The 15,081-nt window shown below is 46.2% G+C and overlaps 1 protein-coding gene across 2 annotated transcripts in view; it reads left to right on the top strand.

Annotated features, from left to right (window-relative positions):
• Positions 1-7,129, top strand: part of EFNA5 (ephrin A5) — a 290,410-nt gene extending 283,281 nt beyond the window's left edge. The window contains exon 4 of one of the 2 annotated variants that reach the window (XM_024994616.2): positions 2,584-7,129. In XM_024994616.2, the coding sequence (XP_024850384.1) occupies positions 2,584-2,705 (122 nt within the window). In that variant the 3' untranslated portion in view covers positions 2,706-7,129. 2 annotated transcript variants of the gene reach the window in all.
• Positions 7,130-15,081: the final 7,952 nt, after the last annotated feature.

Genomic DNA, 15,081 nt, shown 5'->3' with positions numbered 1-15,081 from the left:
AGGGCAGAAATACGCCACGTAACATGCTCCGAAACCTCGCCAGCGATCTCTGTGAACCACCGAAACCCTCGTGGTGTGGAATCCTGTAGCCAGGAGGCGAGACTTGATTTGGCTTCCAAAGAGAAGTGTTTTCTTCCTCCAAGCCACGTTCGCTGTTACCAGTTTTAGAATTCTCTTGTGTTTAGGTGCAGTCTCTCCTGGGCTAGGTTTTGCTTGTGACTTCCTCTTTAGAATTCTGAAATTTGCTCAGACTTAACCCAAATGACAGCCTGGCTTTCATCTTGCTTCTTGGAGGCCATGGGATCACCCAGCACCGAGGCCCTGTTTAATCACAGGTTGCTCGTAGAATCCCAAGCCAGGACTAGTGTGTTTCGGTGAGAAGAGACAAGCCCTGATGCCCTAAGGGGACTGAGGTTTTTTTTTTTTTTTTTTTTCCCCTTCGAGGCCAAGATGGTACTTTACTGGTTGATGGCTTAGAAAAAGATTAGGCTTGAAAGGCACATTTGGCCTTGTGGCTCCTCTCATGTGAGAAACCAAAGTTTTCCTCTCAAAGTCTGCAAGGGTCAGTCCCCTGTCTGTGCCGTGGGGGCTGAGAGCATGGCCAGCCCTCGCTGAGCTCCCTGACCCGGTGGGGATGGTGGGCCCCCTTCAAGCTCACTGAGCGTCTTCCTGTTACTTGGGTCCCTTTTATCAGTGCACAACCCAATTTTACAAGGAAGAGGATTGGGTAGTAGGTTAGTGAAAATAAGACAGAGAGGAACCCAATGGCTGATGTAATTTCAGGTGTATCAGGACGAGTGGTATTTCAGAATGAACCCTTAGAATCCTCAGGGCTTATGGCTCTTTCATAGTTAAGCCCGAAGTCCTCTGTTATTCCGAATAACAACGGATTGGCGCTCTTACAACAGCGATTTGGATTTTCTTTTTAGGGCTATTCAAGGGCATTTATACCTACCTCCTAACTCCAGATTTAGTGCATCTGCAAGGCTAAGAGCAGGGCAGAGAGTCTAAAGTCTTTGACTACATCACGCAGGGGCTTTCTCTTCCCCTCTGCATCCATTTAACTCCCCATTCTTGCTTCCTAACCTTTTCTAGTCTCAGCTAGTAGGTATTCCATGCAGCTTTGCTCAGGTCCAGGAGAGGAGGGCAAATCTGACACAAGGATGCAGCATTTTCTACACGTGGGGACAGGCTAACATGATAAGAGCAGAAGCCTCAGCGCTGAGAAGACACGTTCCTAAGTTGGTAGAGGGAGAGAAAGTAACGAACAGAGACAGCCCACGAGCACCCAGCTCAGGTAGAAGCCAGCCTGAGCCTAAAAGGCGGTCGCTTTAAGACAAATAACAAGGGGGTGTGCTCTCCCTGGTAAAGAAGAGGCATGTGACATGATGTGAAAACAGAGATGTATTTAAGAGAGTGACTCCATCGAGGGATTGGAGCTGGGGTTTAGGGATGATCCTTTGAGGTGTGCAGAGTTGGGAACCACCAGGAGAGTCTCACTTGTTGCCATTCCCTCTGACCGACCACTGAGTGAACCCACCCTGCCAATCCCTAAGCTCCGACAAGAAGCCCCACAGATGCTAAAATGAAATCTACCAGAGAACCCCACTGGTGGCCCCAGTGGAGTTCAGGGATCACGGCCAGGTGGAAGGAAGGAGGCGGACAACATGAGAGCCTAGTGAGGTCCACGTTTGGGTGCTAATTGCTGCAGAGTTCCTGTCTCCTAGTTAAGTCTGTTAATCATGCCGCTCTGGAAGGCTGTCCAGAGTTGGAGGCAGTCTTCCAGAACACTTGATGGCTAAATAAAAGAAGCTTACTTCACTTAATCCATTTTATTTAGGGGAAAATTTGCATCCACGTTGATGATTTATGTGCCCAGCTTCAGCCTGATAAAAATAGTCAAGTTCAAGTCATTTAATCCTGAAGATACAGGGTCTGTAATAGAAATAGCACCATAATTGATTCCTAATGGTAGGCAAGCCAGCGGGCACCGATTTATTTAGGCTCGGAGAGCATCACATATCGTTGAGTTAAAATGCTCCTTTATCATTTAATTCTTCATCTTTGAAAATGCATCTAGACGTCAGCAACCAGGCATTCAACACTAATCCTATGAAACCGCTAAAAAGAGGGAAAGGGGCATCCCGCTCCGGTTAACCACTAATATGCCAGCATTAACTGCGTCCCGCCACGCCCGCCCCCGCGCGGTTACTTGCTTCTCCCTGGCTTCTTGGGTTTAGAAGGCCCGCTCAGACGTCAGGTTTGCGCATGGTGTGTTTGACTGCCAGCGGATCAAAGCAGCTCACGGGCCAGAGGTTACAGCGCATGCACATTTTTCTCCGCCTCAGTTTTTAAGGAAACCGTTCATGTTGCCGAGAAAGTCCAATTTTCTCTGCCTCTCCTTTTGTTTGCTGTAAATAATGAGTGATTATGCAGACATGAAAGTCAATGGTGGCACAAGGTTCATTACCCTACTTTGCAGAGGGTGGCGAGGTCTGCGAACAGCAGGCTGCTGCTGCTGCAAGAGAGAGAGTTATTAAGGATGTGAAATCTCACTGGAACGTGTGCTTTCTGTTTGAACAGATGACACCGTCCATGAGTCAGCCGAGCCCTCCCGCGGCGAGAACGCGGCACAAACACCCAGGATACCCAGCCGCCTTTTGGCGATCCTGCTGTTCCTCCTGGCCATGCTTTTGACGTTATAGCACAGTCTCCTCTCGTCGCCTGTCACCGAGAACATCGGGGTCTTGGAACGCCAGAGATCCACCTAACTGCTCATCCTAAGAAGGGACTTGATATTGGGTTTTTTCTTGGCAGATGTCAGATTTTTGTTTTGTTTTGTTTTCTTTCTTTCAGCCTGAATTCTAAGCAACAACTCGGGGCTTGCGGGGGTGGTGGTGGTGGTGTGCTAAAGTAGTTCCTGCCTCCCTCACCCCCACCCCCGCCCTGGCCCCGGCCCCGGCCCCTGCCCTCTCTCACCCTCTTCCAAATTACACGGACTCCAGACGAACATGCCAGATTGTCGGAGGGACCCCAGTGGGCGTCCGCGCCTGTGCGTTCTCCTGCGAGCACTCCCCTCCGCCGGCCCGCTGTCCGCGCTGCGCGGACCCGAAGGACAGCGGCAGAGGCCGCCGCGGGTGGGGAGGCCCGGGGGGTGTTCCCCTGGCCCAAGATGTTCATGCCTTCTCATTCGGGACTGTACGCCGTGTTAGCGTGTCGAGTCCAGAGGGGAGGTATTAAGGACAGAGATCAGGTTACACCGTTTCCTCTAGGAGCGCGCACACGCACAGGCTTCGCAAAGGTTGAGACACTGGTGTTTTTGTTTTTGGTTTTTTCCTTTACAGATGACTGTCTTAAACCATCCTTGGCAGCGAAGCTTGTGCTCCGTAAAAGAAGCCTTTGGTCTGGGAGGCGGGTCGGGGCCGGAATGCTAGCACAGAGCCAGCGCGAAAGCAGAAAGCTAGGCTGGGTGGGGGACATGTGCGTGTGATGAGTGCCTCTAATTTTTTTGGTGACTGGGCAATGCACACCAGATGATTTTGTGTTGTTTTGTTTTTTTTTTTTCCTTTGAATACAGATCACCATGGTGCTACAACCTTTTTTTTTTTTTTTTTTAAAGAACCTGAAAGAGGCATTTTTACGAATAAAGTGACCTTCCCCGAGGCTGAGAAGCCAGGGTCGATGAGTATATTACCGAATAGCTTTGGATACTCCTCTGGGGGACCACGTGTACCAAGGAGAGGCTGTCAGGGGCCAGAGGGGACGGAATTTGGCTTTGCTGGAGCGCCAGTGTGGTGTGGCCTTCCCCCGACTCCCACCCCAGTGCCCAGGGCTCGGCACTCCACGACTCCAGGGGCTCCGACGCACACCCCTGCTCCCGGGAGAGTCAGTCTGTACTACTTGGGAGGGCTAAAGGGAAATTTGGAATAAAGATTCCAAACTGTGGAAAGAGAAAATTCAAGAGTTGATTTTATATCCTTTCCCTTTCTGACACAGCCTGAAGCCTAGGGGGAACATGTGTTTATCTGTGGGAGATAAACAGGATGGAGTCCCAAAGACTTTAACAAAATATTTTTTTAAAAATCCACTAGAATAGAAAATACATTATTTAGATATACTTTATGCTGAGAGTGAGTATATATGCTTGTCCTATTTAAACTTGTGAGAAAAAAAAGTGGTATCCCTTGATACATTTAGAAATATGGGGGGTTATCTTGTTTCATTGTCGGGGTGGGGTGAGAGGATAGTAAATGGGCCAACCGGGATGTTACCAGGAAATGCAAGCCTTGGGGGTTTCTACTGCAGAGGGTGTCACGAACTTTGAACTCCAAAAGCTGAGACAGGGAAAAGTGTCAGATACATGGAAAAGAAATCAAGCCTTTTTTTTTTTTTTGCTATGGCAGGACACGTCAATAGAAACCATGCCTTTCAAAACAAAACCAATAAAATGCAAGGATCATATAAGATGTGAAAAATTGGAAGCATTCCAGCACAATAAGGATTTTTAAAAAATTTTTTGTTTTTAATGTACATGTTAAAAAAAAGGGGGGGTCATATTATGGACAGACTTTATGAATGGGAATTTGCTAAAGAACTGTGCGTAGTTCTCAATTAGAGAAATATGTGAATGAAAGGCAGCTGTAAAGGTACGGCACCCTGGAGAGTTGTACATACATTGGAATGTACTCTGGGCTCACCCGATCCATTTGGAGCAGATGTTCAGGCTCGGTCTGCTCACACGTGGAACCGTGTGAGTAGGACTTGGAACCGTGTGATTGCAGTTGCCAGCCTGGCAGATGGAATCAGTCCTGTTCCCCCAGACACCAGGAACGTCTCTGGAGTGGCAGAGTCTTATCACAGAGAGCAGCCACCATTTCACTGAAACAAAAGTTCACAGCATTGGATTATTATTATTATTTTTGCATTAACTATTTATATACTCGGAACTCTCAGTAATACTCAGTAATATTTCTTTTCTTATTAATAGTTACAGGCTTGTTGGTCCGGTGGGATTTGGGTAAGGGGGAACAAAAAAAGATACCTTCTAAAATGGATCAATAGTCAGAACCAAGATTATACTGCATGTTGTATAACTGCAAGGAAATCAAATGATCCTGTAATGATTCCAGTTTAGTCATAACTACATTAGCAGTGCTAATTTCATTTTAGAAATGGTGACTTGTGTGGTTTTTCTAGCATTTGTCTCTAACAAATGATGAAATAATTACTCATGGCCCTCTCTGCCATTGTCTTTCATTTTTCACAGTGAAATTAGACCCCTTTACTTCACCATTGTGCCACGACAAATTAAATGTAAAAGGAAAAAAAAAAGAAAAGCAAGACTATCCACACCAGTAGAAAACGTGCTTCTCTACCTATAAGTGACGTAATTGTAGGTAGCGCTTGCCATTGAGTTTTCAGGATGATTGGTATCAGACAGTTTTCATTTTGTCCAAAAAGTGCTGGTGGCCTTTTGTGATGATGTTACAACCCTCAGGGGCTTTAGGAGGATGTCGACGCAACTTTGTAGCAGCTTTTAATTTCAAAACCAATTCAGAATCTGAAGGGCAGCTTTCGCTGCCTCTCAGCCCCAGTTAGTCAAACCCCAGCGACCTTTGCCCCTGGTTGCCAAGGGCTTTGCAGCGAGAAGCAGGGAAATAAGGATCTGTCTGTTTAGTGGATACCGTGTATCCTTTAATAGACCAGGTAACAGTCCGTGTTAGTTTAGACTATTGTTTTGTACTGTACTTTCTTGGGTGGCAGAAGAAAGAAAAGTTAAACGTTAAAAAAGAAAAAAAAAAAAAAACTGCGTTCTTTAAATTCTGTATTATTAGCAACCTCTGTTGTATATAGTGTTTGATAATAAAGTATTAATTTGATTCTTATGTCTTTTGTAAGTGAGAACAATAGTCTTTCAGGATACAAAACATGCATTGAGGCTTTGAAACATCCAATGTATACGTGGCTAAGAAGAGTCACAAGCGGCCTGAGACACTGCTCCATACAGGACTCACGTGTGGTCATCGCCCTCCCGATCTTAAGACTCCACCATCTTGGGACCTGGAACAACATGACTTTTTTGATCAGTAGTTTGTCCTCAAAGTTTTCAAGGTCTGATGCTGGAGCCCTGTGGTGTTTCCCGCCCCCCACCCCAGCATGTTGGTCTGAAAAGGTTTAGGGAATTCAGTCACGGTTCTGTACTTTGCCTCAGTTTCCTATTTGTGGGGGGAGGTTTTCATAGATGACTGTTTTCATTTTTCTCCAGGAAGAGGCTTGTCACTGTCACATGCAGCCGAAGCATGGCAGAGATTGCAAACCCGCTCCCTTGAAAAGGTCAGCTGGGGGCTCTTCCTCTCTGCGTCACCGGCCAAGGCAGAGCCGCACCCAACCTGCGGGTTTTCAGGGACTTTGTTTTTCTCTGGTGCCTTAGCCACGGCAGCAGCCATTTTTATTAGTTTACCCAAAATTTAAAAACAGAAAGCAGTTTAAACTTCTTCCCTCCATTCATTGCTCCCAGAGCTGTGATCGCTGATTTTTTTTTTCTTTTGGAAACCACCTCCACGAAAACCCTCGTTTGCCGACAACCCCCTTTTATTTCTTATCTTTATTTTATGTTTCGTCTCTTGCCTTCCTCCCGCGTTTTGCATTCGCGCAGAACCGTGAATGGGCAGGTCCGTCTCTGGTTTGGCATCACTGAGTTTTTCCCATGCGTCTGCCCCAGAGCTGCTCGGATGTCAGACAAATCTCCCTACAATGGGCTTGCCCCCATTGTCTGTACAGTGTAATAGATGCTGGCATGTTGGAGGTTACCATGAGTCAAAATCCGCTTTCCATGCTTTACTCTTGACACCCCATTGAAGCCCCTCATTGTGTGTGCGTCTGGGTGTGAAGTCCAGCTCCGTGTGGTCCTGTGCTTGTACTGCCCGCTTTGCAGTTCCTTTGCACTTACTCATCGAGTGCTGTTTTGAAATGCTGACATTATATAAACGTAAAAGAAAATGTAAAAAAAAAAAAAAGAAAAAAAAACAATACAAAACACACACAGACAAACCCATAAGATCTGTATTTGTATATACACGTGTCCGTACAAGTATACCTAAATAAAAGTTAAAGATTTTCATCATTTTAATTGGAGCCCTCCTTCTACTTCTTTGTTCCTTGAATGACGCCTTTATTTCAGGGGCTACTTGCACTCTGCTGAATTTTTTCAAAATCCTTGTGGATAGAAAAGATAATACAACATGCACAAGAGAAGGCCTGAGAAGGTCAAAGAATGCAGGGTTCCAAATGGCCAAGTGTCTAGGCACATTCCAGTTATTCTGATGAGAAAACGGTGAGACTTCAGCCTTGTCTTAGTATGTGAGCCTTAAAATAGCTGCTATGACAAGCCCTGCATCCTAAAAACTGTTCAGTGCAAAAGCTAAATACAAACCTGTGTTCTTTTACTTTGCACCTGTTTTTTTTCACCTCATCAAGAAAAAGACAAAAATAATCATCTTACAGCAAGTATCTGATACTTCCAAAAGAGAGAATTGCAGGAGTAATAGTAATAATCACCTCTGTATAATCCTAAGCCACAATTCTCACTACCAAGGAGAAGTAACTTAACCACCATGTGACCCTGGGCAAGTCACACAGCCTCCTTGTTTCCTTATATAGTAGATTTGTAGAAATGATCTGCTTAATTTTTAAAATATTGCCCTTGCTGGACACTGCCAAGCCCATTCTGCCTCAGACTGATAATGAGTCTTTTGTCTTTGACGATGACATTGCTATAAGCACCATCTGAGAATTTCAGCTGTAGAGGGGAGAAAGCATCAAATGTCTGACATAATGGACAACCTAATGCATTTCAAGACTTGGCTTTAATTATACCATGTTAACATTAAACTCATCGAAAGCTTTTTATTATACCTAATTATTTGACAGGGCACTAAACACTAATTATAACTTACAGTAACCTTTTTTGCTAATGAAGAATGACAGCGTTATAGAATGAGGAACAACTCATTAAAAAAAAACAGAAACAAAGATGCACTGGACTACCTGTGTGATATTTTCAAACCAGAACAGCATTACGTGGTCATTATCATCATCGCCATCATCATCAAAAGCATTGAAGTGATCATGACATTGTGCTCAGCGCTGTGCAGAATGACATTAATGTTTACAACCTGTACTTGTAAAGTTTACAGCGTAAGGCAGACATTATGTGTCAACGTAACACAGTGATGATTTATAGAAAAGATAAAAAAAGTCAAGCATTTTTATTCTGCCTGAACGAGAGGGGAGATAGATATTTTTATAAAATAAAAATGAGAGGAGAAAAAAATTAGACTAGGAAGCTTAAAGGAAATTATACATATAGTCAAAATGGGGTTAAGAGTGTCTTACAAAAGTAGAAAAAGCTTGGTGAGTTGCACAACATTGTGAGCTTAACAAGGACAGTGTAATGTGCAAGGAGTAAATTATCACAGCTACAAAGGTGACTCTGGAGAGGAGAAAACCTAAGTATCTGACGCAAACCATGAGGAGCCTGATCCAGAGAAATCACTATGGTGCCCCAAGAACGTAGGGAAAGTGATGAAGACAATTTCGGGTTCTGCTTTAGAGAATAATCATAGGTGTGTTCCAGGAGCCAAGACTGTATCTACATTGAATTGTGAGCTGGCCAGGAGTTCAGCCAAGATGATGCCTAAGATTTCTCAGATTAGGCCAAAGGGATAAAGTAGACAGACCATCCAAAAGTGGGATCTAAGCTCCTTTGAAAGTGACTGAGAGTCCCTGATTAAAGAGGCCAGTTCCTGATAGATAGTGCTGCACACACAAGAGGGAAGCAGGCAGGATCAGAGACAGGACATGAGCGGTGTGGCAAGGACCACACTTTGTTAGAGAAGCATGTGGAATGCTCGAGTCTCCTGAGCTGTCACACAAAAAGAATCAAAGGAGACCATGTGGCGGGTGAGGCACACACGTGTGTTTGAATCTCGTGTCCGGGGGATGATGATCGGAGTCTTTCATCTCGTTACAGGAACGTGTACAACCTAGGTGCCATTAAGGGAGACCGAAATAACTTGATTAACTGCTCACTCACCATTCTAACAGTTTCTTAGGAACTGTTGGTGAAACGGTTTCTTGGAGATTGTTTGCAAAGCTTCGTTTCATATTCTGCTGATAACATAAACATACTTCAGGAAAGTGCTGGCAGCAATGCTGTGAAAAGCATGATGATTTTTGTACGGTCCCTCTGGAAAACAAGCGCTTCTGAAAATGATTATAAATAACTAATCAGGCCTATATTCTCTGTCAGTTTTTAGTTTGATATGTGCTGCTATATTAGTCAAGTCGTTCAGCAGTTAAATACATATGTGCCTATTTTAAAGATGGAGTTGTAAGTACTGATGGACCCTGTTACCAGCAAATGTGCAATAATTATGTGTCCTTTTTAAATACGGATGATGAATGAATGTATTTTGTTTTAAGGCAAGAAATTGCATTGCCCAAGGAATTGGTCAAGGGTGCCATGGTGCTTTGGGGGAGATGATTAGCCAAACCACTCTTAAAAAAAAAATAGTATCTTAAGTAAAAACTGAGCTTGGTATACAAATGCTGCTCCTAGGCAAGTGCCCTCTTCTCCCTTCCCTTTTCCGCACAGAAGGCAGCTTCTAAGCCCTTTCTACACGATTTCCGGAGCAGCAGAAGACAGGGGCGGACTCAAAGTCCACACGTACATCCCAACATAACGACCCTTCTGACATTTCCCGTCAGAGATCACCGTACTGTCTTCCTAAGAACCTCAGCACACGCTCAGATTAAAACACGAATCTTCATTAAAAAAAAAAATCACCCCAGTTCCATTCTAAGTGTCCCATGAATTCTGCCATCTTACTCCCAGCAATGGCATTGGTTAGGGTTCACCCTGAAGGAAGGTCAAATAAAAAGAACTTTCAGTTCCTCCTCCTGATGTCTGCTTTTTGACTCAGTTTAATTCCTAAATGTGGGGGTTTCCGGAGTAAAAAGAAACCATTTTAGTAACAGCACCCCTACCACAACACCCTGGGACGAGGATGCCAGCATCAGAGCCATAGTGTGGCCACGGCAGGACCTGACAGTGTGCGGTAAAAACCCTGATGCTGTCAGTCAGGGGTAATCCAGAAAAATCCAATCCAGTGGGTGGCTCTCTGAGTCAATAGTGTGCTTTGAAATATCCTGGATTTTCAGTCCTGCTTATTCAAGCAAGAACTTCATGTCACTTGGTAACACATGGATGCCTGTCGATTCTGACAAGGACACAAAGAGAAGGACTCCCCACCCCCCCGGGGTGGGGGGTGGGAAAAAAAAAAGCCTCTCCAAGAGATTACAGCGGTAAAACAGAACAGAATATTTCTGCATGCCGCTTTGTTCACAAGTCCAGGGGTTCCCTCCGTCTGCATGTATCATCTGAGATGGAGGTCGCCAAAGTCATTTTCTTGCATCACAGCCATGGAACAAGTCACTAAAATAAGAGAAGAAACCTGTTTCTTCCTGCACCCTTCTTAGAAAGTGCATTTATCACCATCCTAGCAGCCTCTCCTTTTCTGTGTTCAGAGCTTATTCTGTTGCGCCAACACCCCTGATTTGTGTAGCAGCGAGAATGGGACACACGACATTTCTGAAACCTGCTCTGCTTCCCCAGATCTGGACATATTTTCTGCAGTAGACAGAACAAGACCTGTGTCTCCTTTTATTCTTTCCTAAAGACGGTGTGCCAGCCAACAAGCTGACTCCATTTATTTCTCCTGCAGGGAGTCAGCGTGTTCCTTCTCCTGGAAGATGCAGGTACTTAAAATAGTAATAGGCTTGGTGGTTTATTGAGAGGATTTCATCCCAAGATCTTACGGGCATGAAGAATAAAACATAAACTAATGGCTCTTTCCAACAAGCTTGGGGAGAATTAACTGGAAAGGAGGACAGTCATCCTTCTTCCCTGGAGACGCAAGGAGGAAGCGCCTTAAGGCGGGTCGCCCAGGGAAAGAACTGGAGCCAAGCTGATCCGAAATTTGGACGGAGGCCTCCAGTCTGTTAGTCTTCATTCCTAGGAACGTGATTAAGAGCCCCGGCTGAAGGAAAACAAATGACATGCTTATCCCGTCTTGGAGAAGTTTTGAGCACAGTGCAGTTGGGAGAGGGGCACCAGGCACCTTCCCCAAAACCCTCTTGTCCATCAGTCGCTGTTTTATTAGAAACGTGGACTTTACAAACAACACATTAACTCCGTGATTTCTCAAGATAGCCCCAGTTTCTGTGCCTAGCCAAACCTATCTAAAAATTAGGCAGAATTTAGGAGAGGAATAACGTGTATCGTCTCTTCTTTCATTAAATTTCCCTTGCCCTGTAGACGCATGCTCACGCTTGTAGACTTTTTTTTCTAATTTTCTGTATTCACAGCACTTTTTTTCTTGACACCATCTACTCTCAGCAGTGTAAGGACACGGAGGGTCACTTGAGATATATTTAAACTTCAGTCTGATAACATCTAAGGCCATAGGGCAGACACATAGTGCTTAGAAGAAATCTTGCTGGGGCCGGCCGGCCAGGCCCCGGGGTGTTCACAGATCTGACCGCAGTGTAGACAGTCCCCCCGAGCCCAGCTGTAGAGGAAAAGGGCCCGCACTGGCTGGGAGACTCACTCGGCACTGGGAATCCCGGGCTCTTTTGCTCAACGCAGCTGACTCTCCCACCCACAGAGTTTCACAAGTTCGGGAGCCGTCCTGACGTCCGTGTTCAGGCCCACAGCCTCCTTGATCAGTCGAGCTGGCTAAGGAGGAGGATGTGGAGCAAGAGGACGAGAGGATTTGGGTCTGGACTCCGAAGGCCTCGCTAGCCAGGACACAGGGATGCGCAGAGATGCCAAAATTCACGTTGGTCTGGGACTTCCTTGAACGCGCCCTCCAAGTTCACCTTTCCCTGGACTTCACTGGTGCAAATTACTAGCCCTCAACTTACTCCTACCTCACAGTCGAAGTCATGCTGAATCAGAGTGCCCTGCGTGCCGTGCGGGTCCTGCCCTTCCCTGGCCCCTGTCAGGATTCAACAAAGCAAGTTAATCTCCCTGGTAAGTGACAGCTCTGCCCCTTGTAACTGGCACGGAATCAATTTTTAAACTTGATTTGAGAAGTGAGAAGAATTCAGTACCAGCTTGTGGCTTCATTAGCAAGCTGAATCAGTTTCAGCTGGAATCTGTTTGGCTGTCCTCGTCTCTTAGTTCTACTTTTTTTTTTTCTTTTCTTCCTTTTATCATCGATCCTGTGCACAGATTTATCAGCTACTCTGTCTACTGAGGACACCAGGCTCCTGTTGTTCATAACAGCCACACCTATCCCATTGCTCTGGCCCAAACTTTGACAGCTCCATGGAGAGAAGGAGGGGGAAGTGGTGTATTTCCACAGAAACTGCCCCCAACTCCCCAGAATGCCCTGGGGAAGCACAAGAGACAGCGGAAAAGGAGTCAGCAGGAAGCCAAGTTACCATGTGCAGTGGGGGGCAGGCAGCCTTTCAGGAGCAGCCCCCGTCCTGCACCGTGCCCCCGCCCCGCCCCCAAGTACCAGGAAATGTTTCTCATTCAAGCAATATGGGGCGATTCAAGAACCTTCCTCAAAGGAACAGACACTCATCATTTCGGTGGGCGATTTGCAAAAAGGAAGATTGATTTTCCACTCACCGCAATTATTTCCTCTGCTTCTAATCCCGTTCTCTGCCCTGATCAAGTTGATGGATATATAGGCAGGAGCAACTGGAAGATAATTATGTGATGGGAGGCCACGCCCAGACAGCAAGAAGCCTTTGTCCAGCAAAATCCTGGTCCTGGATGTCGGTGCTGCTGGATGTGGTCCCGGAATCTCGGTGCCGTTGTCAACTGGAGACCCTCCCACGGTGAAATCTGCAGGGGGTGCTGGGGCACAGCATGCCTGCCGTCCTGGCCAGGGGGTCTCCCACCCGACTCCCACCCCAGCATCTGTCCACGGCCGTGCAGAGCACGCCGTGCGGTGGGCGTTCACGTGAGGCTCTCACGCTTCCCTCTAAAGAAATAGGCCCAGACATCCTTGGGACCAGAATACAGATTGATACTCCTCAGAACAATTGGCTCCGGTGGAAGCTGGTGGGGTTTATTCTGGTCTCCCATGAAAAGTGACTCCGGGGAACCAGATAGCATAGCTGGAATCCCAGCAAGTGTCTCATCTTAAAATGAGATTTAGCCTAGTTACAAACTGCATGTTCGTGTCCCTCCAAAAGTCATGTGTTGACACCCTAGTTCCCAAGGAGATGATGTTTGGACAGAGGTCCTCTGCTGGGGGTTGGTGATCAGGTCATGAGGGTGGAGTCCTCATGCTGAGATTAGTGTCTTTATAAGAAGAGACTTTATAAGAAGAAGATTGCAGGTGGGAGGAGAAGGGGACGGCAGAGGATGAGATGGTTGGATGGCATCAGCGACTCGATGGACATGAGTTTGGGTAAACTCTGGGAGTTGGTGATGGACAGGGAGGCCTGGCGTGCTGCAGTCCGTGGGGTCGCGAAGAGTCGGACACGACTGAGCGGCTGAACTGACTGGCCTGAAGAAGAGACAGAAGAGAGCTGGCTTCTCTCCGCTCTCCCCCGGAGCAGGCCGCAGCAGGGCAGCGTCTGCACAGCAGAAGGCCCTCAGCGGAACGTGGCCGTGCAGTGCCTCCATCTCCGACTTCTCAGCCTGCAGCTGCGAGAAATAGGTTTCTATTGTTTAAGTGACCCAGCCTATAGTACTTGTCACAGCAGCCCAAGCGGACTAAGATAGACTTCACATCCCAGAATACTATAAAATGGTGGGCTCCGCCACCATGGCTTGATTTTTATAGATGAAGAAAAAAGCTCTACTGGAAAGGACGGAGGAAAAGTAAGATAACCCATGCCTTAGAATGCAGAATTCCCCGCTGCGGGCAAATTAGTGCTACTGAGTCACAGGCAGACTGCAGCTTATTTCACTGCACCTAAAACGAGCCCAGGAAAGAAGGCAAAGCTTCGCTTAATCACTTAGCTACACTTCATGGAGCACCTCATATACGTCAGCACCTGTGCTAAGCTCTGCGTGTGTTTTTTAAGAGGCGTCCGAGTGGCTTCGCCCAGGAGCTTGTCACATCCACAGTCTCTCCTACAGAAAAGAAAGGAGACTGTCCTCAGTCTTGAGCGTCCATGGTCCTGGCTGATCAGACCACAAGGGGACAGGGGCAGCCAGTTCAAAGGCTAGTCGGTGTGCTACACGTGTCCTGGCAGGAAGAACATCTCTGTCCTTACTTGCTACTTAGTAATTACCCAGGACAATTAGCAGGGCCCTCTTGAGAGGGAATATAAATAGAATGAGTCAGGATAGAAGGCGATAAACAAAAAAGGGAGTAGGTCTACAGAAAACATTTTGGCCACATTTCTTCTAGCGGAGCCCTAGCTTTCACCTTGCTCAGCTCCATAGAACCGCTTCCTTCAACCCAGAACCTCTTCTGAGTCCCAGTCCCTGTAATGCCTGGTCATTAACTGGCTTCTATTTTGAAATTTCCGTGAGATTCTGACGCTACTATTGGCACAGGCATCCTTAAGCCCTCATTATGTGAGCTAGCCTGAGTGAATCACAGTTCCTTGCAAGCAAAACAGTCTATTAAACAAATATGATAGGATAAGAGGGCTATGAAGAAACTGCAATGGAAGCACAGAGGGAGTAATTAACACTGCTAGAATTTTCAAAACCAGATTTTGAATATCAATGTTAGAGCACTGAGGAAATTTGCTGGATTTCAAAGGTCACCGTATATAAACTGACACAACAAATTATATAAAATGACACACTTGATTTTCTTGAAGATTCGGACTTTTTTTTTCTTTTTGACGGGGCGAAATAGAAAAAAAAAAAAGTGAAAAGAGCCTCTTCTGTCTGCTGATAACCTGTATCAGTTGGCACATGGAGGACTTACAAGAATCCAAGAGTCAAGTCTCTAATCAGAGAGTGAGATGGGCCAGCAAAGGAGGAGACGGAGGCCTCACAGCACACGCATGAGCCCAGCAATCAGTAGCAGAAAAAAG

The sequence above is a fragment of the Bos taurus genome, chromosome 7 (genome assembly GCF_002263795.3).
Source record: "Bos taurus isolate L1 Dominette 01449 registration number 42190680 breed Hereford chromosome 7, ARS-UCD2.0, whole genome shotgun sequence".
Classification (NCBI taxonomy): domain Eukaryota; kingdom Metazoa; phylum Chordata; class Mammalia; order Artiodactyla; family Bovidae; genus Bos; species Bos taurus.
Note: the sequence above shows the minus strand (reverse complement) of the source record. Positions and strands in the feature narration are given on the sequence as shown.